Source organism: Acipenser ruthenus, chromosome 9, assembly GCF_902713425.1.
Source record: "Acipenser ruthenus chromosome 9, fAciRut3.2 maternal haplotype, whole genome shotgun sequence".
Classification (NCBI taxonomy): Eukaryota; Metazoa; Chordata; class Actinopteri; order Acipenseriformes; family Acipenseridae; genus Acipenser; species Acipenser ruthenus.
The window spans coordinates 5891362-5907887 of record NC_081197.1 but is presented as its reverse complement, the minus strand read 5'-3'; the positions used below and the strand labels follow the sequence as shown (position 1 = coordinate 5907887).

At 37.1% G+C, this 16526-nt stretch overlaps 1 protein-coding gene across 2 annotated transcripts in view; it reads right to left on the bottom strand.

Annotated features, from left to right (window-relative positions):
• The window catches only part of LOC117962479 (rho GTPase-activating protein 42-like), an 81925-nt gene extending 66234 nt beyond the window's left edge, over nucleotides 1–15691 (bottom strand). For both annotated transcript variants that reach the window (XM_059030949.1, XM_059030950.1), the window contains exon 1: nucleotides 15318–15691. In XM_059030949.1, the coding sequence (XP_058886932.1) occupies nucleotides 15318–15480 (163 nt within the window). In that variant the 5' untranslated portion in view covers nucleotides 15481–15691. The remainder of the gene's footprint in view (nucleotides 1–15317) is intronic.
• Nucleotides 15692–16526: the final 835 nt, after the last annotated feature.

The window sequence follows — 16526 nt, the reverse complement described above, 5'->3', positions numbered from 1 at the left end:
GGGTTAATTTATTATTATTTGTTTATTTAGCAGACTCCTTTATCCAAGGCGACTTACAGAGACTAGGGTGTGTGAACTATGCATCAGCTGCAGAGTCACTTACAATTACGTCTCACCCGAAAGACGGAACACAAGGAGGTTAAGTGACTTGCTCAGGGTCACACAATGAGTCAGTGGCTGAGGCGGGATTTGAACCGGGGACCTCCTGGTTACAAGCCCTTTTCTTTAACCATTGGACCACACAGCCTCCTTAATACAGATCTACATAGTAGGAGGATTTAGAATCACCACAGTGCAGATAATTAGAACAATTCTCTCGAGTCAGACTCAAGTCTCAGTCCTCAAACGATATTTTTAAAACGTTCACAACACCAGCAAATTGTTTCCCAGCTGCTTGAGATGAATGCGATATTTATGCATAGAACCCTACTAGAAAACATAAACTCTGGCAAAGCTTCCACACCATAAAACCTGAAATGAGACATCTGCTTGCAAATTTAACGGAAGAGTACTCACTCGAATGCCATTTAAGGTATTGGAAAGCAGCATATGAGGCGTGACCTCATCATGCGTAAGCATAAAATGCGTGTTTTTGGGGGTTTTTTTACATTCCAAATGCACCCTCATGTCTAATATGCTGTGGATAACAGATTCTATTTTGCACATCTTGGAATAATTTCTTTAAACGACTCAGATGATGTAACTGATGATCTCCATTTTATATTCCTTTTTTTTAATGGAGCATCATTTCTGAGCTTTCTTGATAAAATCAGGCACTACGCAAACACATATACTGCTCTAAAGAAATGACCTAATCTACATAACTAATGTTGACCCATTAGAAGAATGCTATGGTTAAATCAGGAAGTTTGGAATGAGTTCAGTGAAACTACAGCACAGTACCAGCACTGCATCGCAGACACTTCACTTCAAGGGTACACAACGTTGTCATAATTATAAGGCATAAATCCATCCAAATCTCCACATAGATCTGTTAAAGACTTCACCAAAGAGACCAACAGTCCGTATCTCATATGCAACCACAACAAGTGGTAACTACTTTGATGCTGTTACCACTTCATAGGCTGGCTTAAAAATAACTGTGACGTCAATATTCAAACAACACCTTTCTTTCACACAGTTAAATCATCAAAGGCCTGAGTTCTTTCTTTGTTCATACTATTACCAGTATACAGGACTTCCTATAGCAAGGGTCCCTTTGTGTCTTACTACTCTGCTGAATATCTTTCGAAAGGCAACAATTACAACTGCACATGTAAACATAACATTACGTATGGGTTTCATTGTAAAGGGCTGTCTGCGATAACATGACTCTCTTGCATTCTACAAACCTTGTCTAATTAGAGACCGTCCTCTTTTCTTGATGCCTTTGTCATGTAGCCATAGTGACTGCTTTATTTGGCACACGATACAATTGAAATCTGTAGCTCGAAACAATGAGGTTCTTTTTCTATCTTCTCCTCACAACTCTGAGTGAGTGTGAGCACACCCAGTTTAACCACTAACAACTTTGTGGTTTTTGCATTTGAAGCACATATTCTTTGCACACATTCAGACTGCCACTGTAAATACAATGCTTTGTCTCCTGTTGTTCCATGGTAAAAAAAAAATAGCAACTTTACATTGTTCTATTAAAAACTTGACGTCTGTGATAGTCTAGTTTCACAGACCTTGCTTACCACTAATCCTAGACTACAGTACCTTACCTGAGGTAACATTAAGTAGCCCGAAATTGGTGTTACTGGGGTCTGTCAAACCAGCCAGAAGGCATTTTTATTAGGGCTGTGTTTGAAGGTTTGTTCGCTAGCCAGGAATTCGAAGGTTGTTTTCAACCTACGAGGGTTTGTCAGGTTTTTTTTTTTTTCTCTCTGTTAACAGAAACCATTTGAGAACGTGTGAATAATATAAATCACACATTAAATGTCACTCACATGCAAAACTTGGATCTTTGGATTTGTTAATGCATATTACATAAACAAAAGTTGTTGTATTAAAATCCACTACCAAATCATTATATGTAGCAACTCTATATGGCGCCGCTGCAGTGTATGGAGCAGGGTATAGTATCCAAAGCAATGGGGGGTACCTATAGCAGTTGTAGTGCTTCATTAAAATATGTACTGAATACTAGAGAAGTGGTATGGTAGAATATGTTTGAAACATACAAAATATTCACCAACGCTAATAATTTTAATTTCAAAAACTGAGCACCGTCCGCCCCTCCCGCCTCCAGCTCGTGTTATCCAGAGGCAAACCTTTCATTTCTTCATTCGCCATCTTGACAGCAAAGCGTTGTATAGCGTAAGCAGTCCTGAAACCCCTCTGCTGTTTTGCTAAATGCCCAGACAACCCCAAAAAAAATTTGAATGCAAACTGTGTAAGCGACTGTTGATGTATCAAGGAGGCACAACCAATCTCCGGGGTCACTTGACAAGCGTAAATTCATAGGCTTAAACAGTACAGTAGTAAAATTAAATACCTGCAGACGACCGGTATTTTTGCTTCTAATTAGTTAGTAAATAGGGCGTGACACTGGGAAATACCATGCGCAGTCATCTCAATTTTCCTCCCGCAATTCTGGACAAATTACTGCCGCTTAGTAAATGAGGCCCTATGTTGTTATTTTTTTTATAGATTTACAGGCAGACAGAAATGGCCCTTTGCACTGCATCTAAATGTGCTTTTAAAAAAAAACAAGTTGCATTGTACAACTGGAAGAGAATTATTCTCTTTTCCATCTCGTTTCATTACAGGATCATTAACATTGCTATCAATTCAGCAATGACAAGTAGACAAGTGATCGGTCACTGGGACAGGCTGACATTTGGGAAACTGACACTTCTGAAATACCATGGCAGTTTATCACCTGTACCAAACTGACTGTCTGGCCTTTTCTCAAACACACACATTCCACTCTATAATCATAATAGGTATGAACAATGAAAATCAAATCAAAACCAGACACAACCTGAGAACATGCACTGTTTAGTCTCAATTACCATTTATTTTCACTACAATATGAGTAAAATAGAGTATCTAGACAATATTTTAGAAAAAAAAACATTCCTCCACTGAGGAAAATAAAATGAACTTGATCCTTGAGGGTGCCAATATTACAAAAAGTAACCTTTTCTAAAGCACAAAACACTAGACATCACGTAGACTTTTCTGTTTTGTACAACTGTTTTGCACCAAGAAGTGTCGAGGGGCTTGATAGCCGCTTTGTATTTCTTTCTTTCGTATAAGTATGTTGATATGAATGTCCCTATACAGGAGGTAATTACAAGGTTGTTCAAATCTAGCCCATCATTATTTTTTAATAGGAATAATGTAAAGCCACGACATAAGATATGCAAATTTAACAAACATACTTTGTGAGACCAAAAGATTTGGTTGACATCATGTTTTATTTTCACAGAAGTAATTAAAGGTGATATGCTCATGAATGATGGCTATCAGTGTGTCAATATATGCATCAGTGAATGAATGGAGTCAGGCTGTGGTTACACAGGCCTTTGATAATCTCTTACGTTTTTAACGTCTGTTTCTAATCAATTTCCTGTGACAAAGCTCTGGGAAGGCCTTCCCCATTCATACAAGCAATCTGTGTCTAAAGAAATGTTTTAGTTGACAGCTCACATATGGTTATTCTTATGAATAAAAGACAATTTGAAAAAGATAACATTTTCAATCTGTGAAATTCGTTAGAAATTATAAGGTTTACAAAGACGAGAGTGAAGAGTTATTTTTAGACATGATTACAACTGCACCCTGAAGCCTATACCAAACCAAAAGCAAATCTAGTTTTAATCTAGAGTGCCGAATTATTTTACCCCCACTTTTTTCCCAATTATGTTTTCCCTCACTGCAGCAATTCCCCACACAGTTCAGGAGAACTGAAGGTTCAGTGGACATCCTCCGATCCCACGACCATGCCAGCTTCCTCTTTTAAACCCAGGAAAACGGAACCAAATCTCAGTGAGCTACCGACCTCTGGAAGGTGTCTGCCTGAGCTTGCTAGGTGCCAGGCCGGTACGGTCTGCTGTAGCGCGATGAGGAGAAACAATTCCTGCCAGTTTTGCCTCCCTAACCTGCACCAGAGCGGACGGTGACAAAATTGTACAGATTTTTAACTGTCATCTTGAATGGGAGTTGAAAGATACCGTTGTTAAGCATTAGCTGTTTATTCCTTTTGGGGAAAATATGGCTGGTTTGCTTGTATTTTTTATTAGTATGCTAATTTGTTTGTTTTATTTCAAGCGGTGCAAGCTTTGCACTGGAGCATGTGCAATTATTATGACAGCCCCACAATAGTAGGGCAATGTAAATATATATTTTATTTGATCTTTTTCTGTGTGAGCTGTTTATGTCAAAATGTTACAAAAAAAGGATGTTTAATAAAAAATATGCATGTAGTTAAAACATGATACATACTATACTATTGTTGATATACATCAATTTTAGTTGTTTTATTAACGTGTATCTTTAATAAAACAAAATAAAAAGAAATTTGTGAAAAATCATTTAAAAAAAAATTCACAGGGCTCTATTTATACCCTATTGGTGGGGAGTTAACAACAAAAGCCTTTACATTAGACTCTACCACTGGTAATGTGAGCTGAGATCGGACAGAATGCATGACAAGAACAATAAAATGTGGCCACTGTCCATCAGTGTAAGTATTAGTATATTAGTTCATATTTAGGGATGCACAGAGAGAAAAAGTAATTAGTCTGGATTCAGCGATCAGAAGGGCTAGCATTGAGATCAAAATGTTTGCAAACGGAATCAAGCTATTTTGAGTCAAATTCTGCAGACGTACATTTCAACAGTTAGGCTATTGAGCTTACTGTGAGGATAACAGCAGATATTGACACTGAAATTGACAACAGATGTCTGCTTTTTCAGAATATGTCAAGTAGATGTCAACATGACGTTGCCATCTATCTACTAACACCACAAACAGCACCTCCTGTGTGTGTGAAAAAGTTGACATTCTTGCAAATAGACTAAGGCCAACAAAGAAATTAGATCACTGAAATAAAATAAATAAATCACACACACCGGTTTCACTCCAAATATTTTGAATTCCATCTCAGTTCACAGGGGCTTTTAGCTCATGCAGTGTGAAAATTAACCTTCAACTTCCACTTTTCGTCTGCCGAGGAAGTAACCGAGATAAACTGTCTGTTTGGCACACAGATGGCCTCTTTTATGTTACCCAAATAAAATTAAACTTGGATTTAATAGATTTTCCTTGGTCAGCTGCCAGTGAAACTGATGAAATATCTCACAAGAACAATTGAACTTTCTCCTCAAAGTAGCAGCCTTCATCAGAAAGTAACAACTGTATGACATATACAAGGAAAACCAACACAGAAACAGGTGCACCTAGAAAAACATAAAAAATACCCTAACTACACAAAATAAATAAGCCACCCAGCTATGTCTTCAGAATTGAACAGTGTGTTTCCTGTGACCTGACAGGAAAGCTGGAGGTAGTCTCAAGTAGTTTAGGGCTTTTGACTGAAACTCACATTTTTCATAACCTTAACCACCAACGTTGACATTTCTAGGCATACACATGTAACTAACTACAACTATGGTCAAAAATGGAAAATTTCAAAATCTAACATGAAATCATGTACTACTATTATGGATTTCGGTAGACTTTTGCAATATAATTTTGTAGTTTCTTTGATTACATGATGTTAAATAAAAGATCCAGTGCATTCCAGTGCATATAGGAGGCTGTGTGGTCCAGTGGTTAAAGAACCAGGTTCAATCCCAGGTGGGGGACACTGCTGCTGTACCCTTGAGCAAGGTACTTTACCTAGATTGCTTCAGTAAAAACTCAACTGTATAAATGGGTAATTGTATGTAAAAATAATGTGATATCTTGTAAAAATTGTAAGTCGCCCTGGATAAGGGCGTCTGCTAAGAAATAAATAATAATAATCAGCACATTTTTATAGGAGGTTAAAGAAAAGGGCTTGTAACCAGGAGGTCCCCAGTTCAAATCCCACCTCAGCCACTGACTCATTGTGTGACTCTGAGCAAGTCACTTAACCTCCTTGTCTTTCGGGTGAGACGTAGTTGAAAGTGACTCTGCAGATGATGCATAGTTCACACACCCTAGTCTCTGTAAGTCGCCTTGGATAAAGGTGTCTGCTAAATAAACAAATAATATAATAATAATTCACTGTGAATTATTTATAATATCCAGATGCAATCAAAAACAGATTGTTTTGCATTAATTTAGATTTTTAAATTTTTTTTTTTATATTGCATTAAATACTCTGCATACATTTATTATGCATTTTAAATATCAAAAGGAACCTCTTGACATCCATTTTGAACCGTATTTGAATATAAATGTTAAAAATGGCTCTCCAAGATATAATCCCTTAAGATCGCATAAGATACAGCTACTTAAATTATGCTTTTGATGCTTTTTTTAACTTTAAAGAACTGTGACCTGTATCAGCTCCCTGATACGAGATCAGCATCAAACTGTGGTCCGTTAGCTTCATGTGGTCACTGATAAGCATCCTGTGTACAGCAATGAGGCACAACTTCTCTGCTGGCCGGGCAGACAGCTGTTGTCTAAATATTTAGATTTTGCAGTTTTCCTGTGTACTCATTAAAACTCAAATACTTTGTTTTGTAATGCCTCTTTGAAGTTAAATTCCTTACAGATTAAACAGATTCCACAAAACAATATTTTCACTTTTTTATTCCAGCCACAACTCATACAAATGACATATGCAACGATATTTTTAATATTGTTTAGTACTAACAGTCATCTTCATCACTACAAGTCAGTATACTGCCGCCACCAGTCTAACAGCAAATTCCCTGCTTTGATTGCTTTACCTGTCATTTTTGAGAAGATATACACCCTGAAGAACCAATGCACGCACTATGAATGTAAAACTCAAACTTCAAGCATGAACCAGTCATGATGGGGAGTTATCCGTTTAGCTCCTGCCTCCGTTGCTAAGGAAGTGGCAGGTGTGTATATTTGAACACAGAAAGAAAGTAGGCCTATTTATCGGTGTTATTATATGAATAAATGCGCAGTTCTGTAAAAATTTTTAAATACAATTATTTTGTGGAAAATTACATTTAAAAAAAGCTATAGTATTGCGGGCCACGATTGTTGTAGAGAATCGTGTGCTGCCGTGTGTGCCCTTTCACATGGGTTTCTATGGGCTTGATTCTCAGAGATGGTCGCTTGCAAGTCTTCTGAGTTTCACTTTTAGAATCAGGTGAGGTACCTAAAAGAGCTATACATTGATACATCAAGCATCGAGATCCTAATGTAAAACCAGAACAAAAGAAAAGAAAAGTCTGCCTAAATCCCTGACATGAAATGCTGAGAGATCTTATGAATGCAGTGATGTAGTTTTATCAAAGCAAGGTTTCTGACACTTGCTAGGCTCTTTTGAAATAAGGGGAGAGTGGCTGAAGACATAGTAATAGTTCATTCAAAATAGGGTGTGTGTATATATATATATATATATATATATATATATTGTATATATAGCACCACTAGAGAGCAGAATTGCTAGAAAATCTTTATATGCACAGGTTAACTTCACTATAACGAACCCTTCTTATAACAAACACCCGTTTTTAACGATCCCAACAGCGAGAACCGATTTTTTCATAATGTAATTAATAATAATGTAATTACTGTATTCAGCATGTAAGTGCACATTCTCTCCTTTTTCATTTCTTTACTGTTTTCTTTTAAACATACCTGTAGCAGGGCGATTGCCCTGCACGATGGGAAATGAGTGTTGGTGTAATTTCAATGTGGAAACGGGTTTGTTTTGTGTGCTTTTTGGAGTTTTATTGTTTGATCAAATGATTGTTTACAGACGGGAGCTCGATTGAGAGTTGCTGCCTGCCTGTCTTATGTATGTGTTACCATAGTAGCGTCACATGACCCGTTTGTTTACTTTCTGTTTTGTGTTTAATAAGTCCTGCTCGGCTGTGCTGGCGTTTCAACTCCAACTCCCATGTCTCTCTGTCTTGCAATGCGATTACCCACACATGTGACACCAGTACCTTGTCACAATACCGTTTAAATGTTGATCAATGTGAAGGAATCTTCATAAAAGTACTATATATTGATGTTCAATTCAAATTTGCCGTTTTGTCATTATTCTAATACAGAAAAATGCCAAAACCAATTATAGTGAACACCCTGATATAACGAACATTTGTCCAGGTCCCATGGGGGTTCATTATAGTGACGTTAGCCTGTATATGATATATCAGGGTGTTCATTTTAATAGGGTTTGGCAATTGAAAGAATGTATGCTTACATGCTGAATACAATAATTACACATCCTTTCTCTTCAAAGCAATATCCTGCCTAGATTGCTTCATGTTGTTTGTGCTTTTAATGCACTGTTTGCTGCAGCCTCCTCACGCCCGTTGCGTGGTTGCAGTTTGAAGATGGAGGGCATGCGTACGTCATGCATGATTCGCACTACAGGCTATCTTTGAATTAGCCAGCCATGGTCTTTGTTTTCACCGAGAGAATAACTAGTTCACACTGGAGAAAGTTCAGTGTCAGTCAGTAGTGAGATCGATGTATCCGGGTCAGTTCTGGTAAGTCATCGTTACAATAGGGCTAATTTCCATTGAAGAAAATTGGTTCTTGCTGATGGGATCGTTAAAAACAGGGATTCGTTACAAGAAGGGTTTGTTATAGTGAAGTCAGCCTGTTTATATAAAGCTTTTCTAGCAATTCTGCTCTCTTGTGGCGCTATACCAGTTTGTACCGCAAAGCATTCAATCTGTAATCTCAACCTAATTCGCTATTGTCCAGTAAATGCTCTCCTCCTGACCAGCTCAATATTAACACCATCTTACCTTTAAGACTATTCTGTCAGTCACATTAAGTTTGTATAAACAGCTCTCTAAGAACAAAGACCCCAATTGCTAAAGTGATACTGTACAGAATGCGTTTTTGCACATGATGCAGCACATTGAGACACCAAAACTTATGTCAAGGTTGTTGAGTGGATCAGAATGGGAAAATGTGGTTACACCCTTTTAGAATTATACATCTTCACTTGGAACACCTTAGCAATAGGTAGAGCACTAATTGTTATTTCAAAGCATATTATGAATCTGCTTTTACAACAATACAAATTTTCTCTCTCCGAAAAATAAATAAATACATAAAAAATGAAAACAGCTCAGTAGTTACAACGCTGTTCTGCTGTGGAATCTAACATTTCTAGAATATCCTGTTAAAATGTGCTCTAGTCTACAGGAGAGTTTCACATTCTCACAATGTTGGCTAAGGGTGTATTCTGCCACTTAAAGTCTCATAAGGTAGCACAGAAGCTATTTGTTTTTCAAGCTTATTCGCAATGATTACAACAGAGAGGAATGGTAAACCACTACATCTTTACTGTGGTTTAACAACACAAGATCTGGCAATAAATGTCAGCAGGCCCTCTTAAAAGACCCGCCAGCACCAAAACAGGATATGCAAACCCCCTCTCGAGAGAAAGGAGCAAGAGGAGACTGATTGCCTTGTGAAGCAGAATAGACAGACCTAGTAATGCCCTTCAGACCCCCAACCCCCCCTCCCGTCCCCTGCTTATTTCTTTTACAAATTAGATGGCAAAAATTATGTTCACAAACTATTCAGGGTTACGTTTACACCATTTTAATAAAAAATAAATGTAATAAAAAGTTCAGTACAGTGAAAAAGGCACTAGCCTAAACATGCAAGTTTTATGTTATAAAATGTATATGCTTGAAATAAACAGCTTGGGAGGTTAATTTACAAGCTCCTTCGTTGTTTCTGCTAGTGCTGGAAGCTCCTTGTACTGTATTTCCTTCCACAAAATGCAAACTGAGCTTTTTGAATATTGCTCCTTTTCAGTGAGCCTGAACCAGATTCAATCACATTCCTCAGTAACACTGACTATGGGGAATCTGTAATCATATCAGCCCTCAAATTGCCCACACTCTTAGTCTTGTTCTAAAAACGAATTCGTTTTGGCATATACCTTGCTTCATCCCTAAGTGCCAAATGTTGACATTCTACAAGATTAGCTAAATGCCTAGAAGTAAATAAATTACAGAGATAAAAAGCTAACTGTAGCAATATTACTCAATACAACTGTGCAGTGTTACGATGAAGTGGTCTCATGCTCTTCAGTACTGTGAAGACCTTTGCTGTTTGCTGGCAAACACAAGACACACACAACCAGCGCTCCAGATAAGGTTTTGGGTCACTGGGTATTTTACTCTCCAATTTAGACACTATCAGCATGACTTTCAAATTTTCATGATTTTTAAAGCCTGATTAATGTAACCACATCCCTTGATTTATTATTATTATTAATTTCTTAGCAGACTTACAATTGTTACAAGATATCACATTATTTTTACATACAATTACCCATTTATACAGTTGGGTTTTTACTGGAGCAATCTAGGTAAAGTACCTTGCTCAAGTGCACAGCAGCAGTGTCCCCCACCTGGGACTGAACCCACGACCCTCCAGTCAAGAGCCCAGAGCCCTAACCACTACTTATATTTTTAAAGTGTCAACAACTGAATAAACGACTCATTTCATCTAAACCCTTTGAAAGCCATATACTTAGACCCCATTCACAGTTGCGATTTTCTCATATGTGAACGATCCAAAAAAGAAAAGTCCAGGGCCAGACAGATTTAGGCCACCATTTCAATGTGGCCCAGGGCCTGCAATTGCAGGGCCAGGGCCAGTCTTTACCTATATATGAACGCAAAGCAGACTTAGGGCCTTTTCGTATCACATGACTAATTTAGTTACGTCGCTCAGTACTCCCATACTCCCACGCACGTGAAAGGTAAATAGAAAGGTGAATGCTCTGCTAGCCAAGATGACAGTGGATCAATAATGAATGTTAATTATTTCTACATCATACAACTTTCATTATAAAAATATTACATTAAAAAAAATGTAGTAACTAAGCGATATATAAAAACTGCAGGATTGTGGATCTCAATAATGATCAATAATGCAGCGACTTGGCATATTCAGCCACCATTGTTTATTTTGAAGTGTGTGTCTTTACATTAAAATGCTGATCATTTATTTTAGCTGCTTGCTTTTACACACACATAAAATACTGTTCTCATCCACACATATTAAGATCATTGATGCACCATAACATTGTCAAAATAGTCAATAATATATTGTTTTTTTTTTGTTTTGTTTTAATAAATAGCATAAAATTGCTACAGTGCTGCATTGAAAATATATATATATATATATATATATATATATATATATATATATATATATATATATATATATATATATATATTATTTATTTCTTAGCAGACGCCCTTATCCAGGGCGACTTACAATCGTAAGCAAATACATTTCAAGTGTTACAATACAAGTAATACAATAAGAGCAAGAAATACAATAACTTTTGTTCAAGCAAAGTACAAGTGTGACAAACCACAATTCAATAATACAGCAGATAATAGTGATAGTTACATCAGGATGTGATTAAATACAAAGTACTACAGGTTAAACACTTGGCAGATTACAGTATTCTGAAGTACAGGATTAAATGCAGTAAAATAGGGGGCAGGTAAGAGCAAAATGAAGCACATTTAAAATAAGAAACATCTGCTACAAATCATGGATTACTGTACAGTAATACTGGTAGCTCTTCCATTCTGAGTGCAGGCTATCATTTCATATAAAAAAGAAAAAAAAGCAATTTGCCTGCTTTTCAGTCACATACGTGAACACGCAAAAGCGCCTTAAACTGGGGTTGCAGACCTAAATATGCACCGGCCCCGAGGTGGCCCTGGGCCAGCACAGTAGTGTGAACGGGGCTTCAGTGACCCAAACCAGGTGAAAATCATGCTGTGAGTAAAATGGATTCTGGGTGAGTAAAATGCAACATTAGCTTGAAGTCATGAGTACTTTCAATAAAGACTGTACATACTTTAAAGCTAACTTACGGGGTCTGCATTAACTACAACCTTACATTTTAACTGTAATGCTACTTTGAACTAGTGTACAAAACTTGATCTTACAATAAAAACAACACTTATTCTTATTTGCTTTATTGACCACAAACAATATGGCTGTGAAGCAAATAAACACAGAAACTGATTTTTTTTTTTATTTCAATGCTGCTGATGGAGTATACTTAAAAGGCCTAAAGAAACCGCCATGGATGAGATTTACTGATTGCAATTGTAGATGGTTTGATGAACTGTGATGGGCGCTCAGGGCCCGAGTGAATAATGAATTTGGCCCTAGGCCTCCGTGGGTGCACAAAGGCTACCTGCATAAGGCCGGCTGGAAAAACACGAACTTTTACATGCATCCCAGTGCCACAGCTAGGAAGCAGCTATGAGCCACCCACCCCAAAAGACAAGGTCGCCAAACCATGAATAAAAAATAATAATGATTAACGCACCCCAAAGTGGCGTATGCCACCTACCCCTCAAATATTGAAAAATGAATGCAAATGAAAGCTGAGACACGGCCCGTCCCCCAGAGCATGACTGCGCTGGGGGAGAGAGCCCAGCCTCTCCAGCCCGACCACACACCCCGCAGAACTAAATATGAACCGCTCAGCACTCAGGTAAGGAAAACCCCCCTACTCACATATTTAAAAATTTGACTGAGCGGCTGAAACAAAAGAAGCAACATGAGAGAAAAACACGCAGAGCCTTTATGCGCTTGCTGATGACGTGATGACGAGGCAGATTCTCCTGCAGAAAAGCAATCAAGTTTACAATTCTTTATTGATCACCTTGCTAGAAAGCATCCTGACTCTCTCCAAACACAGAATATTGTATTTATTTATAGATTTACCTTCTAAAAATCCGTTTGACAGATAGGTAAATTGTTAGATTTTGGTTGAGGGGAACTCAAGAATCCAGTCACTTATTCACCAGTCACAAACGTGCATTGCAAGTGAGTGGATTCAACTGTAGGCCTAGGTTTTTTTAAAACATTTTAGTTGAAAACCAAGACTTACTGGTCATGTGTTTGTGGCAATTCCCAGGCCGGCTACAATTAGCTGCCTGTGCATTCCATGATCCATTCTCTAGCTACCACATGCAGTTTATTCACAATTGACCATTTTGACCCCGGGAAGCAACAAAGTATAAGAAGCTTGATAACTCAAGCTGTGCAGCAAAACTGCTATGCATATTCGTTCCGCGTTACATTTAAACATCATGCGTAATTCATATTTGTTCAATGTGTAAAACACCCAGTATGCAGCTTATCTGGAGCGCTGCTCACAAATGTATTTTTTCAATAACAACCATAGATTGTCCAGCAGCAAGTCTTTTATGTATGTCTTTAATGCATTTCTCCAGCCTTGGAGCAAACTATTATACCATCCTTTAAGACTCTTTAAGGCGTATTGTGGGGATTCACTAATGATTTCCATATGTCCAGCTTTCGGCCTGCCTCAGGTTCCACGCATTAACCGTGGCCATTAAACTTGTGATCTGTCATCGTAAATCCCTGTGTTTTCATACAGTAGCACATGTCTGTGATATCAGATATTTAACTCAGATGTGCATGTTTGGAATGGACCCATGTCATATTCCATAATTAAAAACCCATTCTAAAACCTGGACTTTTTCTGGGATTCAATTCTGGCTGAATAGTTTTGGCGATATCTGGGTCAATACATCAATGGTGACAGATCTAAATGCTGCCAGCATTTCAATGGGATTTAGGTGATTTAAGAGCTTGGGTATGGTCCTCACTACTCAGTTCTTAAACCCACCAATACATCTTTAAATAATATTCCTTACTGAATACTGAACCCTATTTTGAGACATGTCTGATTCTGTCCTTCCTTATGAGATGGCAAATGGGCTGTGGGCCAAATTCTTGCCATTGTCCTGTCTCTTGAACACTTAAAACAAGGCACTCACTGGCATTGTACATACTAACTGGTGGGTGTATCTAGATTTAGATCAACTGAATAGATTCCATTGTCTTGCTGCAGATATCTACAGCAATAATCCATTTACAATTCAATGTGGTACCAGTCTTGACAATCACAACTGCAGAAAAACACGTTGGGTTATTTTAATGGATTATCCATTGAAATGATTGCTTTAATTCAAGGAGTAATTAAAGGAGACTTTCATTTATTTAGGGCAAGGGGTCAGTGTAGGTTAAAAAGAGTGAACAGATGTCTCATGTTATTATATTATATTATATTGTTACACATCACATACTATATTTTCTTAAATTATATGCAATTTTTTTTAAAACAATCTGCAGCACATCAAGGCCTAATACATACAAAAACCTAATTTAAAGTAAATCACTACCACAATACCGTTGTCAAGCGTTAATTTAAAGTATTGAGTATATTCGCGGCTGTCAAAGAGTCAATTTATATATATATATATATATATATATATATATATATATATATATATATATATATATATATATGTATATATATATATATTGGATGTGTTGGCAAGGCTTTATAATTAGTGCTCTACAAGTTTTAGAAATGGAAAACGAGGAACTAATCTTGAGAAGGAGTTGTTACCGTTCCAACGTCAGGACTTTGACCTGTATAATAAATAATAAAAAGAAACAAAGTACAGATTGCAAATAAGAATGGCTCTCTCTGGAATAACAGCTTCAATTATGACGTAACCCTTCCCCAGCAACGCTGTGTGGGAATGACCTGTTCACAGCGTCTCTACGTACAAATGTGTACACATCTACTAATATATATATATATATATATATATATATATATATATATATATATATATATATATATATATATATATATATATATATATATAACCACACAAACACATGCAATCAGAATGCAAATAAAATGTAATTGATTTATGTTGCAAACTAAATACCGGTACATTTAATTTTACATTTCAGGGTTTTTATGCGAATACCATTGTCAGATTTGTTGTTGTATAGTTTCAGCAGTAAGGTGGATACTGTGATTCTATAATGCTAAATATTGTTGCTGGTCAAAATTTTTATCAAACTAAATAAACATTTTTAAAACATTACATTCTTTTTTTCTTTTCTTTTCTTTCTTTCTTTCTTTTTTATTTTTTATTTACCGTAGTCTTTACAGCCTGGAAGATTTTGTCTGGTTCTTGCCGCCACCAACAGAGTAGAACTAGCCTAGCCTAGTTGTACTGTACTCGATTGAAGTTTTTCAGCAGAAAACGTCCTCCCACCAACCGCATAATACAAATACAGTACTCCGAAATGTACTTACTTTTCAACGCAGTAATAAGCATATTCCCATCTTTGATGAGTTCTTTGATGAATTTGTTGGTCCGGTCCAGCTCAATTTCATGATATTTCAGACGTTCCCTGAAATCCGGGCTGTCTAATAGAGAATCACTGAACTCCAGTGTCGGTAGCCCCATTGTACACATGGGAAAATAAACTTACAAAACGACCCGAATCCCGATGGCCCCCTAAAAAAGCGTTTCTTTAACACCTCTCTGTATAAAACAAAGGATTTGAGTCCGGGAAATGTGTTTTCCTTCTTGTGAGAATTATATTATATTATTCCGTTACAGTGGGTTACATTGCACCTCCTGAAAGTTTTTTTTTTTCCTCTCTCTCTGGTACTTCCGGCAGTTTGTGCTGTGTGTATTCAGTCACTTTTTACGTGAGCAACTTTAGAGTATTATTTCTGATTCAGTCCTTCGGTGGCTGGCTGACTCCTAGTGGAGTCCTTGCTACACCAGTGCACTCGGTGTGTTGTAGCCTTACGTTCTGGTGCGGTGTACCATGCATAAAACAGTAAGGGTTAATAAGTGAAACAGGAAAAATTATTGGCTCTACTTAAACAATGTTTTGAAAGTCTTCGATCAGAAGTGAGATAACTGTCGGCAGTTGTTCCCTAAGGGTCATTCCAGCAAACACCGGCACTGTTTTTTTGAATGCTGGTCAGATTCAGTTGTTACTTGTTTTCAGCTGGTTTTCGATAGTTCAGTAGGTTTGGATTCAGGTTGAGGAGCTGAGCTGGCCCAAGAATAAAAAATAAAATAAAAAGATAATTTACAGTAAAGTTCTTAAGTCCACTATTTATCGTCTACATTCCTAAATCAACATACAAGTATTTGCTGTGAAACCTATTAAAAGTTACCCATAGTACAAATATATTAAAGTGTAATAAAGCGATGTCAAAGCATGGTAGCACACTGTAAAACCCAGAGAGATACGGTAAAGCTAAACACTAAACAGCAAAACATGGCAAAAGCATAGTTTAACAATCTGAAAAGCATTGGCATTTACTGAAGGGATGAGAAGTCATTCAATATATATATTATATGTAAAAATACATAATCCCCCAAAAAAAAAAAAAAAAAAAAAAGACCTTTGCAAATGATAGAATTCTTGACACGCAGGGTTCGGCTTTTTTAAATTCTACTTTTCCATTAAACACATTTAAGGCAGAAAAAAATGACCAGGT